At 41.1% G+C, this 18,489-nt stretch overlaps 2 protein-coding genes across 5 annotated transcripts in view; one reads left to right on the top strand and one right to left on the bottom strand.

Moving 5' to 3' along the window:
• Window positions 1–18,489, top strand: part of LOC311050996 (neurofibromin) — a 122,007-nt gene that overhangs the window by 89,504 nt on the left and 14,014 nt on the right. For all 4 annotated transcript variants that reach the window (XM_084065306.1, XM_084065304.1, XM_084065305.1 and 1 more), the window contains 12 exons: window positions 295–635; window positions 1,038–1,240; window positions 2,235–2,428; window positions 2,804–2,944; window positions 5,788–6,067; window positions 6,881–7,095; window positions 7,757–7,818; window positions 7,921–8,062; window positions 8,490–8,591; window positions 9,063–9,203; window positions 12,365–12,491; window positions 14,066–14,197. In XM_084065306.1, the coding sequence (XP_083921432.1) occupies window positions 295–635; window positions 1,038–1,240; window positions 2,235–2,428; window positions 2,804–2,944; window positions 5,788–6,067; window positions 6,881–7,095; window positions 7,757–7,818; window positions 7,921–8,062; window positions 8,490–8,591; window positions 9,063–9,203; window positions 12,365–12,491; window positions 14,066–14,197 (2,080 nt within the window). The remainder of the gene's footprint in view (window positions 1–294; window positions 636–1,037; window positions 1,241–2,234; window positions 2,429–2,803; window positions 2,945–5,787; window positions 6,068–6,880; window positions 7,096–7,756; window positions 7,819–7,920; window positions 8,063–8,489; window positions 8,592–9,062; window positions 9,204–12,364; window positions 12,492–14,065; window positions 14,198–18,489) is intronic.
• On the bottom strand, window positions 15,719–18,152 carry LOC311050351 (uncharacterized protein). Its single transcript, XM_084064367.1, has 3 exons — window positions 17,517–18,152; window positions 16,926–16,988; window positions 15,719–16,233 (listed from the first exon to the last, which is right to left on the bottom strand). Exons 1-3 carry the CDS (start codon window positions 17,899–17,901, stop codon window positions 16,190–16,192), a joined length of 492 nt encoding a protein of 163 aa, XP_083920493.1. The 5' UTR covers window positions 17,902–18,152; the 3' UTR covers window positions 15,719–16,189.

The following is an 18,489-nucleotide window of genomic DNA, read 5'->3' as shown; positions in this document are numbered from 1 at the left end:
AAGATCTGGTTCTAAATTAGTTCGGGCAGAATTGTTAGAGTAGCCAAACCACAAACGTATTAAAAGGGTGAAAAGCAGAATACTGAACTGGCCTTCTTCTGTTGGTGGTATTGGTGCCGGGTGATGTCACTGTAGTCTGTACCCTGCTTTTCACTTTTGGATGTCAGGATTAGTTTAGAGAAGGTAAGTTGGTTTAGCACAAGATTATGAGGTGATTTGATTAAATTGTGAAAGTATGTGTGACTCTAGTTAGCCCTGGGTGCCAGCACAATAACTATCTCTGCAAAACATCAGGTGGGTTCCTCAGCGGTACAGGTGACATCTGCAGAGCGGACCCGTGTCCTCGGTCAGCCTGTCTTCCTCAATGACGTCTACTACGCCTCAGAGATCGAGGAGATCTGCCTGGTGGACGAGAGCCAGTTCACCCTGACCATGGCCAATCAGGGCACCCCGCTCACCTTCATGCATCAGGAGTGTGATGCCATCGTCCAGTCCATCATCCACATCCGTACACGCTGGGAGCTATCGCAGCCTGACTCCATCCCACAGCACACGAAGATCAGACCCAAAGACGTCCCCGGGACCCTGCTGAACATTGCTCTGCTAAACCTGGGCAGCTCCGACCCCAGTCTCAGGTTAGCCTTGAAGGGACCTAACTGTGTGTGTGTTGGGATGCAAGTGTTCACCGTAAGAAGCCATTTATGCCCATAGTTAGATCTGTAATCTGTGGATTACGTATCAGTTTGACCATGGTTCATGTTGTCGGTGATGTTCAATGAAGTTTTGGCATCAGTTATTTATTATTACTACTCCCTCTGTGCCTCAAACAACCCCTTGTAAGTTTTGACCCCACTAACAATTAGCAATATTTCTGCAGAGTTGCCATTTAGATCAATACTTTATCAAACGTAATTTCACGCTTGCTTTGGTAAAAAAAAGTCACTGGGTGTCCCGAACCAAACCACATTATAACTTGGGTCTCCTTCTCATAAGGTCTCAGGAACCCTAAAGTAGTCTCTGTCCCTACTGTATTACAGGTCTGCAGCCTACAACCTCTTGTGTGCTTTAACTTGCACCTTCAACCTGAAGATAGAGGGTCAGCTCCTGGAGACATCGGGTCTGTGCATCCCAGCTAACAACACCCTGTTCATAGTGTCCATCAGCAAGACCTTGGCCGCCAACGAGCCCCATCTGACGCTGGAGTTCCTGGAAGAGTGCATCTCTGGCTTCAGCAAATCCAGTAAGTCAATGGTGTGACTCAGCATGTCTTGCCAAATGTGCATTCTGGCAGTAACACACGATGCACGTACACAAATACACACTCTAGCTGTCTACTCCTTCTGTCACGTATCACTCACTTCGTTCTCACTGGGTTGCAGGCCATCTGCTCGCTCGCCCACTCTTTCTATTACAGGCCATGCATTCGCTCAATAAACAACCACACACCTACTGAGACAGACTCATGCAGTACGAGCCACAACGGCGTGTCATGAGCTGATGATGTATGAGCCATTACTTTTTTTATTTTATTGCCATATCCATCTTGAGCTGAGGAACGTAGGGTCTGAGGTCTGCCTCTTTCCTGTCATTCGTTCATGTCCACACCCTCCTGCTCTCTGCTGCAGCATCCATCCATATTCAGGAGGTGCTCCATCAATGCACCAAGGGCAGTGGAGCTGATGGTATCTCCCAGTCTGTCCTTGATGTGCATAATGTGTGTGAAACGTTCATGTATGTGTGACTCTGCTTACAGGCACACACTGACATATCTGCACACAATGTGGTCATAATTTTTCTTGTGTGACACTTAAATGAGGCATAAGAAAATGACAAATGCATACTTGAATATTGTTTGCAAAATGACATGCATTTTTTTCAACACATTTCGGGTTTTTCCTTGGCATGAGATGTTTGAAGGCAATTAACCCTTAATGCAGGTCTACACGCAGAGTATTGACATACAGGACTTCATGTGTCTTGTGTCCTTTGTCAGAATCATAAATAAAGTGTGTACCGCATAGGGACAGGCCTAAGCACAAGGTCAAGAAAGATGGGTTTGAATTCGGCTCATGTCCTGTGCCATTGTCGTCCCCTCTCCCAAATTTAAAGAATCCTGCTTCTCCATACTGAAGCCTGAGAAATCTGTGATTTAGCAAATTGTGTTAAGGGACATTTTCTGTTGTATCTTATGTCTGTCTGACTCTAGAGTAATGAGTGTGTGTGCATCTTGTCAGGTATTGAGCTGAAACACTTGTGTCTGGAGTACATGACCCCCTGGCTCCTCAACTTGGTACGCTTCTGTAAGCATAACGACGACGCCAAACGCCAGCGAGTCACCGCCATCCTGGACAAGCTCATCACCATGACGATCAATGAGAAGCAGATGTACCCCTCCATCCAGGCCAAGATCTGGGGCAGCCTGGGACAGGTGAGCCTTCATACCTAGACGTTCTCTCAATCTGACAACAACCTCTGCATAGATATTATAGAAGCTAAACTCCTTGCATTCTTTTAATGAAGGGATAATCTCAAACATATATAGTATCTGTTGAGCGGTCAATGTATTGATTATCAGAGAAGCTAGATGGCAACTGAACTGACTTTCTGTCATAATTGCATCCCCTCAGTGGAACACTGTAAAACAGCATTAATGTACTTAATTCAAAATGCCCCCAAGTCCAATAACTCTGTAAAGCTTATGAAATATACGATTGCAAAGAAATACAATAAAGATGGGAGGCTTTACCCTGTGTATTTCTGTCATTTCCCTTTACCTTTCTTATCGTCTCCACTTTACCCTCAGATAACGGACCTGTTGGACGTGGTTCTGGACAGTTTTATAAAGACCAGTGCCACAGGGGGTCTGGGCTCCATTAAGGCTGAGGTCATGGCTGATACGGCAGTGGCTCTGGCTTCAGGGAATGTCAAACTGGTTTCCAGCAAGGTGAGACTGTCCACTCTGAACTCTACCACCACATCAGGTGTATAGCGACAGTGGCTCCCGGTTCTTATTTTTTCACTGGAGGTAGACTTTGTGCATGTGAGATTTTTATAGAACTGTCTGAAGCTAGCCACCGAATTAGGCTTAAAACCTGATTTATATATTAACGGCGTCCTGTGCCAAAAATAGCCGATCTACAAGCTCATAATGTGTCCCGACGAGATGTGAGCTTGTAGTAGTAGATTGGCTTTTTTTTGGCGCCATGATGACACCATCGTACGACGGAGTACACATTAGATTAGTGTTTCCCTTTGATTACAGAAGAGATACTGTATGTCGTCTGTGATTGGTTGGAGCATTCTAACAAACAAGCACTGTATCATCCACTCACAGAAAGTGAGTTCTAATACACAAATACACACTTTTTAAGAAATACTGCCAATCAGAGAGGAACAAACTGCTACAATGTTAATATATACCCATTTATCAAAGATGTGGGATCTCTCTCTGTGTCCCAGACAGACATCAGTGAACACTTTTCTCTTGACCATATAAAACTGTCTTTTAAACTATTACATTTCAGTCTAATCACAATTCATTTTCATATCAATGAATATTATTGGAATGTAGCATTGTGTGAACATTCATAATTTGTGACAAATGGCAAATAGTTTGGATTTAAAACAATAATACAGATTGTATTATAGCTGTATACTTATCAAAATAAGCTAAATACATTAAAAGTAACTATAGTGAAAATAGCACTCAGTACAGTGTCGAGGAGTTGCCTGGAAACAATTACTTTTACTCTAGTGTACCAGTATATGAGAAGTAACAAATTAAATCTTGATCTTGAATAATAATTATTGCCAAATTAAATTAAAGTACGCTTACCACTTGAGGATATATCCCTTTACCAGTGAATCCTTTCCTGTTGTTACAGTATCCAAAGTGACAAAGTCATCCACTCAATGTCCATCATCTATCTGTGTGCTCTGTATCCCAATTCACCCTCGTACTGAGATAAACAAATACAACACACACAGCCCAGATGCACAATAGCAAAGCCAGGCCCCGGCTCCTATTATGGCGCACACTGTAAGGAATGGCAGTGAATGGTAGCCATTGTGAAGATGTTTTGCCTAAGAAGAAATGAACAGACTCTCTATTGGTGTTGAAATACAGGGCCCCCTCCCCTTTATGATATGGGGTATTTTATCAAGGTTTTTTTGGAAAGTATTTTAGGATATCAAGTTGATTATGACAGTTTTTAAGTGTTTATATTCATATTATCCACATGGCGGGCTCTATGTGGATGGCATGGCCAGCCGCAACTGATGTCATGACAGGCCAGTCTTGTTGAACACAATGGACCCTTGTCTGTTCCGGTCAGCCTCTGTCACCCCAGACTTTAACCAATTACATTTTCTTGACGGATAACAACCATGTTTATCTTGTCATAGATATTAAAACCAGCATTCAATTATTAGGGATGGGATGGGGCGGGTACATGGTGGTTAACTGTGTACATGAAAATACATCACTATCCATTCAGGACTGATTAACTGGAAATTCAAAATAGCTGAATAATGTAATTTATACAAATATTACATCATTGTAATTTGTAACCCATACTCTACTGTCCTGCTCTAGCAGTGCTTGCTAAATGTGTTTTTCAGAGTGACTGTCTGCAGTTCTCCGAATAGTGTCTCGCTAAACATAAGACATTGCTCTGAAACCCTAGCTGATAAAGAGACGACTAGGAAACCACATTGTGGGAAATACATATGACAGTGTAACTTTATTTGGATGCTGTTCACCTGGTAGACTTGTATGCTTTGTTCGCTTTAGTCAAGTACTGTGCAACATATAACGTAATGACGCAGCTGCTGTGACCAAGGCTTGTGATGAGAACTGCAATGTTAATTTGTGTAAATATGACGTTGCGCTACAGGTAACCATGGATACCTGCAAATACTCCCAAGTGTACACATTTACAAAAAATGCTCAAATGCCCCTCCCTACAAAATGCACATTTCCAAAATGACAAGCTGATTGATAGAGAAATCTGTTCATTGGTAGTGTACTGCTTGATCATAGTCACCTTAATTCTCCATATCTGTTCACATGTATTTCATGTGCTTATACAGTAGAGATATTGGGGACCCTGTTGAGTTAAAATGAATCACAGACTTTTAAATTCGCTGGCTGAGCTCCAACTCAATTTGTCTGTTGGTTTAGTGATGGTGCTTAGAGATATTGGGGACCCTGTTGAGTTCAAATTAATCTCAGGCTTTTAAATACTCTGGCTAAGCTCCAACACAGTTTGTCTGATTTAGGCTTAGACTTGTACAAACAGTGCTGCTGGTCACCAGTGACCACAGTGCAGTGCCCTTGAATTGGAGAAAGGAAAGTAGAACAGGTTTGTCTGTTGGTTCAGGCGTGTGATGTATGCCTAATTTATACTCGTAGTATGATGGTGCCAGTCTATAGAAACAATCCGCACTCATAAGGTGAATCTTTTAATTCTTTTAATTACCGCAGCAGCAGTCATGGCAAATGGACGCGTTTCGGCTACTCAGGCCTTAATTAGCGGTGTCGCCAACCTAAAATAACTGCTTTTCAAACTAACGTGTTCATAATAATAATAATAATAATAATCGTGACTCTCATGCTCTTCAGCTTCTAGTAATGTTTCAGTCAGATATCAGAGGGCCCTATGGAACTATGGAACTCTCACCATCATACTATGAACGCTTCACCATCCCTCCCTCATCAGTTTTAAATGGAATTCAAACAAAGCATCATTAACCATCTACTGACCCACCCTATCTCTCTCATCCCAGGTCATCGGTCGGATGTGTAAGATAATCGACAAGACCTGTCTGTCCCCCACGCCCACGCTGGAGCAGCACCTGATGTGGGACGACATAGCCATCTTGGCCCGGTACATGCTCATGCTGTCGTTCAACAACTCTTTGGATGTGGCGGCCCACCTGCCCTACCTGTTTCACGTGGTGACCCTGCTGGTGGCCACCGGGCCACTTTCCCTGCGAGCGTCCACCCATGGCCTGGTCATCAACATCATCCACTCCCTATGCACCTGCTCCCAGCTCAACTTCAGCGGTGAGTCCTCTACGCCTGTACTACGTGATTTTCATGATCAGTAATGTCTCCTGTGCCTGTCTCCTGGACTGTGTTCCTGCTGTCCGACTCAATAAAGACTAACCACAAAATGGAGGGGACAGCCTACTCTCCTTTAACAAAACATTGAACCTAAAACGTTTGATTTCTAGTGCTTCAAAAATGCTTGTTAATACAACAGGTCTGTGCGGTGAACCCAGAAATTGGCCCAGAGGCATTTTGTCAGTTTATTTTGTGTAGTCAAGTATGGAGTATGTTTCACTTCTCATAATGTGCTCTGTCTAGTTGAGTCAATTGTATCAATGTAGAGCATGTTCTGCAGTCTGACACCTCTGTGTCTATTGTGCGTCATATTATGGGTTTGATTGGGCTGTGTTGGGTTTAAAGGTGACATTTTTTAATAAATATTTGATAATCAACCATGACTTGTTAGGGTTATTTTACCAGCGTGGTGTAAATTAATTGCATGGATTAACCCATTTAAGACCTGGAACGCATCTGTGTCACTTTAGATTTCTTTGGCTCTTCAAAAATAGCAGATATACAAGCTCATACCGCGGCACAGAGTGCCGCGCTCTGAGCTTGTAGATCTGCTATTTTTGAAAAGTCGTGAAAATATTTTTTTCCGAAAAAATGTTAGGATTTAGAAAATGTTTAGAAGCGGCCTCAGGTCTTAATGGGTTAATCAAATATTAACAAGGTTAATTGATTATGAAAAGAGTCACTAGTAGCACCCATAGATGTAACATGAGCATGAGCAGTAATGGTGGTTATTTGTTTCATCCCTTATTGCAGAGGAGACTAAACAGGTGTTGCGTCTGAGCCTGACGGAGTTCTCGCTGCCTAAGTTCTACCTGTTGTTTGGGATCAGCAAGGTGAAGTCAGCCGCCGTCATCGCCTTCCGCTCCAGCTACAGAGACCGCTCGTTCTCGCCAGGCTCGTACGAGAGGGAGACCTTTGCCCTCTCCTCCCTGGAGACCGTCACCGAGGCCCTGCTGGAGATCATGGAGGTGAGGGAGGGCTGCAACTATCCATTTATTTTCTCAGTGATTATTCTATCGATTACTTTTTAGATTAATTGAGCCTTGTCAAGAAGTGTGCTTAAAAAAATATTCATCAATTGAATCAATCAACTGATTAAGTCTGATTAACCACTTAAACCCTATTTAAATCTTACAACAGTGTTGCACAAAAATACAGGCAATAGAAGATCTACAAGCTCACAAAAGTCACATTGTGACACGTTGTGAGGTTGTAGATGTGCTGTAGATTTTCTGTATTTTTGAATTTCTTTTAAAACGTCTGAAAAAATAATTCAAAGTTTCCCCCCAAAACCGAATATTTTTTTAAATCGAGTTTAACTGTTGCACCCCCTTTTCAGTTCAGTCATAGGATGAGGTTATAATGACTCTACTCTTTCAACTAATTAAAGCAAATGACTAAATCACTGCTAGACCTGTGTGGACATAACACACGTACACACACACACACACACACACACACACACACACACACACACACACACACACACACACACACACACACACACACACCAATGTAGACATGTTACACATGAACGCACACACCTGTGTGTACCAGCCTTGACCATTTTATTTTTAAAGCCATACCTGTTCTTTTTTGTCAAACATGTACTGATTGTTTCTCTACTAGGCGTGTATGAGAGACATACCAGCATGCAAGTGGTTGGACCAGTGGACAGAACTCGCACAAAAGTATGGACCTCTATCCTATGTTTAATACAGAGACATCCTAGGACATACACAATGAGTGTGAATCCCTTATCTTTTTCTGTGTGTGTGGTTTGCGGTGTCCAGGTTTGCGTTCCAGTACAACCCCTCTCTTCAGCCCAGAGCGTTGGTTGTGTTTGGTTGTATCAGTAAACGAGTGTCTCACGGACAGATCAAACAGATCATCCGCATTCTAAGCAAGGCCAGCCCTCTGCTCAGCATAGACCGGGTTAGTGCACACACACACACACACACACACACACACACACACACACACACACACACACACACACACACACACAGCATATTTGGCCATGTGTCGTTGTTTGATAGCTTTCAGAGAGCTGATAATATTCTATTCATTGTCATGCTGGATGTCTATAGGTTTGTTCAATGCAAACACCATAAACCCCCTGGCTGCCAATTCAACAGTCTAATGAATGCATGGGTTTATCTGTCTCCCATTCTCTCCATCTCTATCTCTCTGTCCCGCTCACTTCCTTTCTTGCTTTCTCCTTCTTTCCAATCCCTTTTGACTCCTTCTCTCCCTTTCTTTATCTACACACCATGAATATGTCTGTCTCTCTCTCTCCCTCCCTCTCTCACTCTCCGTTTCTCTCACTCTCCATTTCTCTCCCTCCCTCTCTCTCACTCAGGGTTTGGAGAGCTGTCTGAAGGGACCAGATAATTACAACAGCCAGGTGTTAATAGAGGCTACTGTCATTGCTCTGACCAAGCTGCAGCCTCTCCTCATCAAGGTACGGTTCTGCAGCTGTTACATGAATGTATGCATAATTATTGTTTATCCCGCTTCTATCTTCCGAACTTCACTGAGAGTACGAATAACAGGCCAACGTTGGCTAGCAGCGTCATGGTGTAAATTGTAAAATTGTATTTAATGAGTGAACCCTAATATAAGAAAAGTATTTGGTTCCTGCTCCTCTTGGGGGAACAAAAAGAGGACCTAGGCTCAATGTAGCCTGACAGCGCGTTGCAGGTTCGAGTACTGATCCCATTTTTTAAAAACATAGTCTGTTTAGGAAAAGATCAGCGAGCCACAGTGCTAGAAAAATAATGGCGGTCTGTCAAAGTGGCTTATAGAAGCAAGGAGTGGTAAACAGCACAGAAAACTATAAATATTATTAGATTGCTAAAATTCAGTTTGATTCATCGATAATTACATTGTACATCCTGTGTGTGTGTGTGTGTGTGTGTGTGTGTGTGTTCAGGAGTCTCCCATGCACAAGGCCTTGTTCTGGGTGGCTGTGGCTGTTCTTCAGCTGGATGAGATCAACCTGTACTCTGCTGGAACAGCCTTGTTGGAGCAGAACCTCCACACCTTGGACACACATCGCGTCTTCAATGACAAGGTTAACACACACACTAGCAAATGCAGATACTGTATACATGTGTATACATTTTGTGTATGTGTTTAAACCTCATCACTTTCTCTCCACATGTCTTAATGTTCTCATTCACCTCCATGTCTTTGAGGAGGTCGGGTAACCTGTATTGGGGCCTAGAGCAGTGTTTATCAACCCTGGCAATTCGGCCCAATTTGGGCCGACGGTAATGCTACGGTGAGCCGCGCAGTTTGAAGGTGTGAAAAATAGCCCCTCCCCCCCCACTGCCGCTGCCTTGAGCTCGTAGTCTGTCGCGGACACGCAGGCACAGCCAATCGACCCTCGCCCATAGGAATGCAAATGTTTGGCTTTGTCTTCATGCGGCCATCACATGTACTGGCTGGTACTCAGTCAGGAACGGGCCGATACGGCGTTCAGCAGATGCGCCAAATCGGGAAGAAATGGGGCTGTCAAAAACCCATGTTATTACCTGCCGCATGTCCAACAATAAAACACATACAGGCCTACTAACGTTAAATCCACTTAAGTGTTAGTTTTCTTATAAAGTGCTTCTAAATCACTCCAGTTTGTTTGTGTCAACGTCACCCGTGTAGTTTGGTGTTTAATAATTACTCCTCCACGGAGAGAATCGCTTGTAACTTCATGCTGCGCTGCGGAGCTGTCGATATAACTCGCCCCAAACACCATCGCCCCCATTCCTTTTCGCGGACCAGCGGTTCTTATATTCCTGTATTTGTTTTACTGAGTATAAGATTAGAAATAAGTTTAGGGTTAGCCATATTATTAGTTTAGCTGAGGTTACGTTTAGGAATAAGGTTAGGTTTAGGCATAGTTTAATGAGGTTACGTTTAGGAATACCAGGTGAATACCACCGGATTTCCCCCGGGGTGACTGTTTTGGGGCGAGAGTTTTGGTGTTCGTCTGTAGTGGGCAACAGCGCATGCGTCCGCAATAATGCTATCAGGATCATATTATTAGATATTATTATCAGATATTAGAAGTATATTGGGTACCAAATATACTTACCAAAGAAGTTTTACTTTGGGAAGGTTTTCAGACTCCTCCATTCCTTGCACTGACCCAAGTTTATTTGTAGGCCAAAGATTTATATATTTATAATGGTCAAGGTTTCTTTATACCTGCCCAATAATGTGTGTGTGTGTGTGTGTGTGTGTGTGTGTGTGTGTGTGTGTGTGTGTGTGTGTGTGTGTGTGTGTGTGTGTGTGTGTGTGTGTGTGTGTGTGTGTGTGTGTATATGTATATATGTATGTATATATATATATATGTATATATATATATATGTATATATATATATGTGTATATATATATATGTATATATATGTATATATATATATATATATATATATATATATATATATATATGTATATATATATATATATGTATATATATATATGTATATGTATATGTATATATATGTATATGTATATGTATATATATATATATATGTATATATATGTATATATATGTATATGTATATATATGTATATATATATATATATATATATATATATATATATATATATATATATATATATATATATATATATATATATATATATATATATATATATGTATGTATATATGTATGTATATATGTATGTATATATGTATGTATATATGTATATATATATATGTATATATATATATGTATATATATATATATATATATATATATATATATATATATATATATATATATATATATATATATATATATATATATATATATATAACACACACACCGTATATCTAGGTGTGCCCTGGGATCTTTTGGTTATGCCAGGTGTGCCTTGGCACCAAAAAGGTTGAGAAACACTGGCCTAGAGTACCTGTGTTACAGGCTTCTCTCCCTGTCTGCCCTTAGGTTCTTGTCTCTCTACTCTCCAGTCTAAATTAAAAAAAAAGATATATATTTTAGACAAGACTAGGCAAGTCTCAGATGGACCCTGGATACACCTTACACTTGAACAATATCAGAAATATCTTTCTGTTTGAATATTACGAGCCAGATATTCGCTTTGAGTGAGTAATATGATAAAAGGACTGGGAGTGGTAAAGTGAAGGCTGAGTCATGGTTTCGAAAATGTATAAAATATAATGTTTCAATTTGAATGCGTTTATCTTTCCAACTAAGAACTAATGAAGGCCGTTCCCTTTCAACTTGGCTTCTCTGCCGGTGCAGTAGTTATAACCAGCTTAATTTACACTTGTCATAAAGCGTGGAGCGAGAGATTGTGAATCAAGCTCTAACACTAGTTAAACTTTATAGATTTATGGAGGCAACAGCATATGAAAATGGAACTAATGAAACATTTTACTGTCACTGTTACTTGATTTGGATTGAAGGACTCACTCAGTAAAATATGAAATGCCTGCATACGGTTGGCTGTTGGATGATGGCGATGCGTATGGTTCTGTGTCTTTTGTCCGGAAAGCTGAACCAGAACGAGGAAATGAAATAGCGGCACATCGCTGGCTGTCTGCACACTGCATTACTGATTGATTGTTGTGCATGTCAGTCACAAACGGACATATACTGCTATAAGGCACCACCTCACAGGGGCGGCAAATATAAAACATGACCTTTTGATGGATGCTGAAGGATGGCACTACTGCAGTGGTGTAAAGTACATTTACTCAAGTGCTGTACTTAAGTACAGTTTTGAGGTATTTTTACTTTACTGGAGTATTTCCAAATTTCAGTACTTTTACTTACCACTACATCTCAGAGGCAAATATTGTACTTTTCACACCAATACAACTATTTGAAAACTTTAGTTACTAGTTACTTTGTAGATTTTGATTATTATTACGAAACACACATTAACCAGTTCAGCCCTATGTATACTTTAGCTATTTGAAAACAGCCGATCTACAAGCTTGCGACACATTGTGAACGGGACATTTTGCATATTGAGTGCTTTTACTTTTGATGCCAATACTTTTGTACTTTTACTCAAGTGAATTTTGAATACGGGACTTGTACTTTTAACAGAGTATTACTATTTTTACCTAAGTAAATATTGTGAGCACTTCTTCCATCACTGCACCACTGTGAAAGGAGAAGTCCTTCTGTTACCAACCATAAAGTCCTAAATCTCCTTTCTCCCTCTCCATCTTGTATAATCTTGGCATGATCCTGCAGAGTCCAGAGGAGGTGTTCATGGAGATCAGAAACCCTTTAGAGTGGCACTGTAAGCAGATGGATCACTTTGTAGGACTCAACTTCAGCTCCAACTTCAACTTTGCCCTTGTGGGACACCTGCTTAAAGGTAAAGACCCCCATACTGCTGCCAGCATTCATAGACCTCCACGCAAACACTGGAATACACAGTGCTCTTTAGTGTGTGTGTGTGTGTGTGTGTGTGTGTGTGTGTGTGTGTGTGTGTGTGTGTGTGTGTGTGTGTGTGTGTGTGTGTGTGTGTGTGTGTGTGTGTGTGTGTGTGTGTGTGTGTGTGTGTGTGTGTGTGTGTGTTCATTGTTAATGATTGTGTTATGATCCATAGGACTACAGTGAATTACAAGTATTTGTATTATATGCAAGGGTGACACCCTTGTGTATTGGAAACTGCAGTCCTGATGCATTGCTGTTGTCCCAAATGTTTATGACTTAACGTTTGTTGTGGGTTTGGGGTTAAACCCATTAAGACCTGGAACGCATCTGTGTCACTTTAGATTTCTTTGGCTATTCAAAAATAGCAGATCTACAAGCTCATCGCGCGGCACCGAGTGCCGCGCGATGAGCTTGTAGATCTGCTATTTTTGAAAAATCGTGAAAATGTTTTTTTTATATTTTTTTCCAAAAAACAGTTGGGATTTAAAAAATGTTTAGAAGCGGCCTCAGGTCTTAATGGGTTTAAGGAAGCTGTTATTGTACCATCTCTCTTTGCGGTTAAATTGTCTGACGCTAAATCAAAATAAACAAGACACACCTGTCAGTGAAGTTTCTACGCCACTCTGTGAAGAAAAGCCGTTTTCTTCAGAGAGTTTTACAGAGTGTAAATACTTAAATGAGTCAAACAAGGCTTATTGACAATGTGTCCTTTTGGGCTGGTTATGCAGAGATTGGCAGCAGCACCAGGTCTTGTTGTTGTATGGTTCTGTCTGTGTTTATTGTTGTCTCACCTCTGTTTACATTTGTCCAGCTAACTGTGTACCAACAGCTGAAGCTAATGCTTGTCTTGAGACTTTCTGCAGAGGTGTATATGAGAGAAATAGCCCATGCTATTGTGTACTGCATGATGCGGCCGACTCAATTCTTTTAAGAAATTGTACGCAGTGTTAATTTTGACAGCAAATTGTGATTTAGTTTAGTCATAGTCTTTTGAATACATTTTTATTTAGTTTTTGTCATATTTTAGTCATCTGAAAGGTTTTAGTTTTACTCTAGTTTTAGTCGACTAAATATCATAAGATTTTAGTCGACTAAATGTGCAGTTGATTTTGTCGTCAAAAGAATATTTTGGCAGGCCTTGATGGTGTCGTAATGGCTCATAGTCATTTTACACTTTGCTGCATGCTGAAAATAGCCGATCTACAAGCTCAGAGCTACAGCTCCAGAGCGCAACACCTGAGCCCAACCAAACATAAAATGACTTATCTTTTAGTTCTACTGGATCTCTTCTCCACTAGTCCCTCCCTAACATTTGAGTCTAGTTTTTATTTGTTGATAAGAATTGTCAATATGTTTAGTCTCAGTTTTAGTCATCATAGCTTAGTTTTTATTTCGTTTTTATTTAGCTTACGTCTGTGAAAAAAAGATAGCCGATAAGCATTTTTCTTCATCGTTTTAGTCGACGAAATTAAAACTGATTGTATGTGTGTTTGTTTGTGTGTATGTAAATAGGTTACCGCCACCCGTCCCCCAACACCGTAGCGAGGACTGTTCGTATTCTCCACACGCTGCTGGCTCTCATCGGCAAGCATCTGAAATGTGACAAGTTTGAAGTCAACACTGAAAGTGTGGCCTACCTGGCTGGTAAGTCCCCCACAAGCTACTCGCCACCCAGTTATCTCAGATCATGGCGTTTCTATTTTCGGTTGACGGATAACCACTTCAATCCTATATTATACTTTGTTGATCGGTGTCCCACAGAGGTCTATTCTTGGTCCCCTCCTTTTTCTCTCTCCAGACCAAATCATTTGGCCGAAAATAGCTGATCTACTATTTCCGCCAAATGTTTGCCTGTTTTCGCAGAAAGTTCACCTTATTGATATAGGGCCCATGTGTTTAACTTAAATATTGTTATATCACACTTAAACATTGTTTAACCCATTAAGTCCTGGAACCCATCACTTTAGATTTCTTTGGCTATTTTTTTTTTTTTTTTTTTTTTGAAAACTTTTAGGATTTAGATCTTTTTAAAGAATCGCCTCAGGTCTTAACACATTCCCTGCCAGAGGGGTTTTTCAGAAAAGGTTCCCTCAGTGCCAGGGATTTTGACCATTCTGACTAATATTTGAGGACACACAGGACATTTTGTGCTATGACTATGAACACATAGAATATCTCAAAATAAAGCTTAGAATCTCTTCTTTCATCTGAAAGAAAAAGTGAGTTTCTAGCATGTTCTGTTCTTTAGCTAGAGGTAGTTGAATACAGCTTGCCTTCACCAAAAAATGTCATTTTTTTCTTAGATTCAGAGATATAAGCGATTTAGTAAAATAAACACGTTTAGAGTTATAAAAATCTTTGAGGACACACAGAACATTTTGTGCTAGGACTATGAACACATGGAATATCTCAAAATAAAGCTTAGAAGCTCTTCTTTCATCTGAAAGAAAAAGTGAGTTTATAGCATGTTCTGTTTTTTAGCTAGAGGTAGTTGAATACAGCTTGTTTTCACCAAAAACTGTCCTTTGTTCTTGGATTCAGAGTTTTAGTGAAAGAAACACGTTTAGACATAAAAAATGATTTCAAGTCTTTGACGTTTATTTTTCACCTTCATTGACATCAGTCATGTAAACAATACTTTATAAAAATAAAAAAAATAAAAAAACTGCTTTAGATTCAGAGATATAAGCGATTTAGTAAAATAAACACGTTTAGAGTCATAAAAATCTTTGGGGACACACAGAATGTTTTGTGCTAGGACTATGAACACATGGAATATCTCAAAATAAAGCTTAGAATCTCTTCTTTCATCTGGGAAAAAAGTAAGTTTATAGCATGTTCTGTTTTTTAGCTAGAGGTAGTTGCATACAGCTTTCTCTTGGATTCAGAGTTTTAGTGAAAGAAACACGTTTAGACATAAAAAATGATTTCAAGTCTTTGACGTTTATTTTTCGCCTTCATTGACATCAGTCATGTAAACAATACTTTATTTTAAAAAAACTGCTTTTGAACACATTTTATCACATGGCATATCAAGTGCAACACAGCTCAAAGTCTTTCTTTTCAAAGTAATAAAGAGAGAGAGTGTGTGTGTGTGTGTGTGTGTGTGTGTGTGTGTGGGGGGGGGTGTGTGTGTGTGTGTGTGCTCAATTGTTACAGGGTTATATTGCAGAGATTGCTATTGTAGAGGTTGTCCATCCACAATCGGTATCCTTCACCTGCAAGGCCTCCTAGCAGGTAGGTGACGGTATCCGGGATGGAACACTTGATGCCACAGTCTGGCTTCATGTTGTGAAGATAGCCAGTCGTTGAGTCACAGAGCATATAAGATTTGATGCCATACTTATCGGGTCTTTAGAAGGAGTGTCATTGAAGTGAAGATTGCTCCAAATCAACTGGAAGCGGTTCCTGCTCATGGTCCTGCCGAAGAACGGTGTTACTAGGTTCTCATCGGTTGACCAGTAGTGTGAAAGCTCAGGTTTGGAAACAAGCCCAGACAGAAACAGCAGCCCCAGGAAACGCTTCAGCTCTACAACGGTCAATGCTGTCCAACGCTTTCCTCTGGCATGTGGCTTCTCTGAAAGTCTCTGCTTAGCATATGAGTTGGTTTGGTTGCATATCTCCTGGAGCAGAACATCAGGCAGGAGTAGCTGTAGAAAGTCGGCAGGGCTGTCGGATAGCTGTAAATATACATACACAAAATACCAATTTAGACTTTTAGCAAACACTCGTATCCAGACAGAGCGACTAAAAATAGCAGATCTACAAACTCACAAAGAGCTTGTAGATCTGCTATTTTTATAAGGCACCGACAATAGAACATAGTAAATATATAGCCTACATTATCATCATTCATAATCAGACAGAGTGTGTTGGTGGTGCTACAGTGTTGTGTGTGAATCTATAGTCAGTCCAATTCAGATCAACACACAGGGGGGCTGTGTGCACATGCATCCCCCTCCAAAAAAAAGAATAAAAAGAGCAGATCTACAAACTCACAACGAGCTTGTAGATCTGCTATTTGTTATGGCACCACACACATGCATGATAAATATATAGCCTACATGTACCATTGTTTTGTGGGGTTTTAGCAATTGTATAAGGCATCACACAATAGAACATAGTAAATATATAGGCTACATTATCATCCTTCATAATCAGTGTCCCCATGCTACAGTGTTGTGTGTGAATCTACTGTCAGTCCAATTCAGATCAAAGAGGATTTTGAAAAGGTTTGTTGACATGAACTGGACATTTTTTATGGCACCACACACATGCATGGTAAATATATAGGCTACATGTACCATTGTTCTGTGGGGTTTTAGCAATTTTGTATTCCTGTGTACAAGTGTCATACAGAAAAAGTTCTTACCTCTGCTAGATGGTCTGGCCAGGGTTGTCCGGCCATCCTCCACATCCTCAACCATGTCAAAGTCTGAAATGAAATATCAAATACTTGGTAAATATTATGAAGATCAAATCAATTTAGGTATTTAGCAAACACTCTTATCCAGACAGAGTGACTTACAATAAAGCACACCTGCCTACTCCCCCATAAAAATAGCAGATCTACAAACTCACAACGAGCTTGTAGATCTGCTATTTTTATAGACAAGGTCAGAGGAGAGTGCTTTGTGCACCTGCATCCCCCTACAAAAAAAAGAATAAAAATAGCAGCCATCTACAAGCTCACAAGCTTGTGGATCTGCTATTTTTATGAGGCATCACTCACCAGCACAGTAAATATATAGGCTAACATCATAATCAGAGACGGTGTCCCCATGCTACTCTGTGTGTGTGTGTGTGTGTGTGTGTGTGTGTGTGTGTGTGTGTGTGTGTGTGTGTGTGTGTGTGTGTGTGTGTGTGTGTGTGTCTCTTATAACTTATAAGCAGACCTGGCAACAACTTCTCGTGTCTAGTCCACCAAACACACACAATAAAACACAATAAAAAATAATCTTACCACTGCTGAAGTGAGCTCCGGGCTCCGGACGGGTCCTGCCGCTCCGACGAACACCATCGGTCGGTACCGCGGCAGTAGATGGGCCCGCTGCGGCCGTAGTAGAGGTCGCCCCCACTAACTGTTGCTCGTCCTCCCCGTCCACCGGAGTAGATGGGCCCGTTGCGGGCGTAGTAGAGGTCGCCCCCACTAACTGTTGCTCGTCCTCCCCGTCCACCGGAGTAGATGGGCCCAATCCCAGTAACTGGCGTAACCGCTTCTTATCGTCCACAAGCGGCGCTGGTTGTGCCCCAGTAGCCCGAGTCATCAACGACTCCAACAGTGTCTGCTGGCGTAGCGAACCGGTCACTTGTTTGGCGCCCCTGTTTGAGTTTTTTTTTGCCCTCATATTATCACAGAGAGAGACAGTATTATCTTATACTACGCTATATCTGATCTCCTCTTTTCTTTTCTTCTCCTCTCCCGATCACTATAACTGACCTCTCCTCTCCTCTCTGCTCCGCTCTCCGACCACACCAAATGATCTCTCCTCTTCTCCCCCATAACTACAAGCTTTTCTCCTCTCTCTCCGACCACACTACACCAAATGATCTCCTCTCCTCTCCTCTCCTCTCCTCTCCTCTCCTCTCTCGACTGAAATAAAACTAAAAACTAAAAAACTAAAACTAAACTAAAGACACTCAAACGCTCACACTTTCTAACACACACTCTCACACACACACACACACACACACACACACACACACACACACACACACACACACACACACACACACACACACACACACACTCTCTCAATCACTAACTGACTCACAAACTGTCTCACACACTGACTGACCTGTCTCAAAAATAATTTTAACTCTATTGCTGTTACCAACCCCCACTCTTTTCACTCCGATCACCGTCACTCTCTGTCTCTCTCAAATGTTTGGGCGCAATGGCCGATGCTGCACTACCGTCTCCATTTTGTCACATT

The sequence above is a fragment of the Gymnoscopelus microlampas genome (genome assembly GCF_963454915.1).
Source record: "Gymnoscopelus microlampas genome assembly, chromosome: 8".
In the NCBI taxonomy this organism is placed as follows: Eukaryota; Metazoa; Chordata; class Actinopteri; order Myctophiformes; family Myctophidae; genus Gymnoscopelus; species Gymnoscopelus microlampas.
Note: the sequence above shows the minus strand (reverse complement) of the source record. Positions and strands in the feature narration are given on the sequence as shown.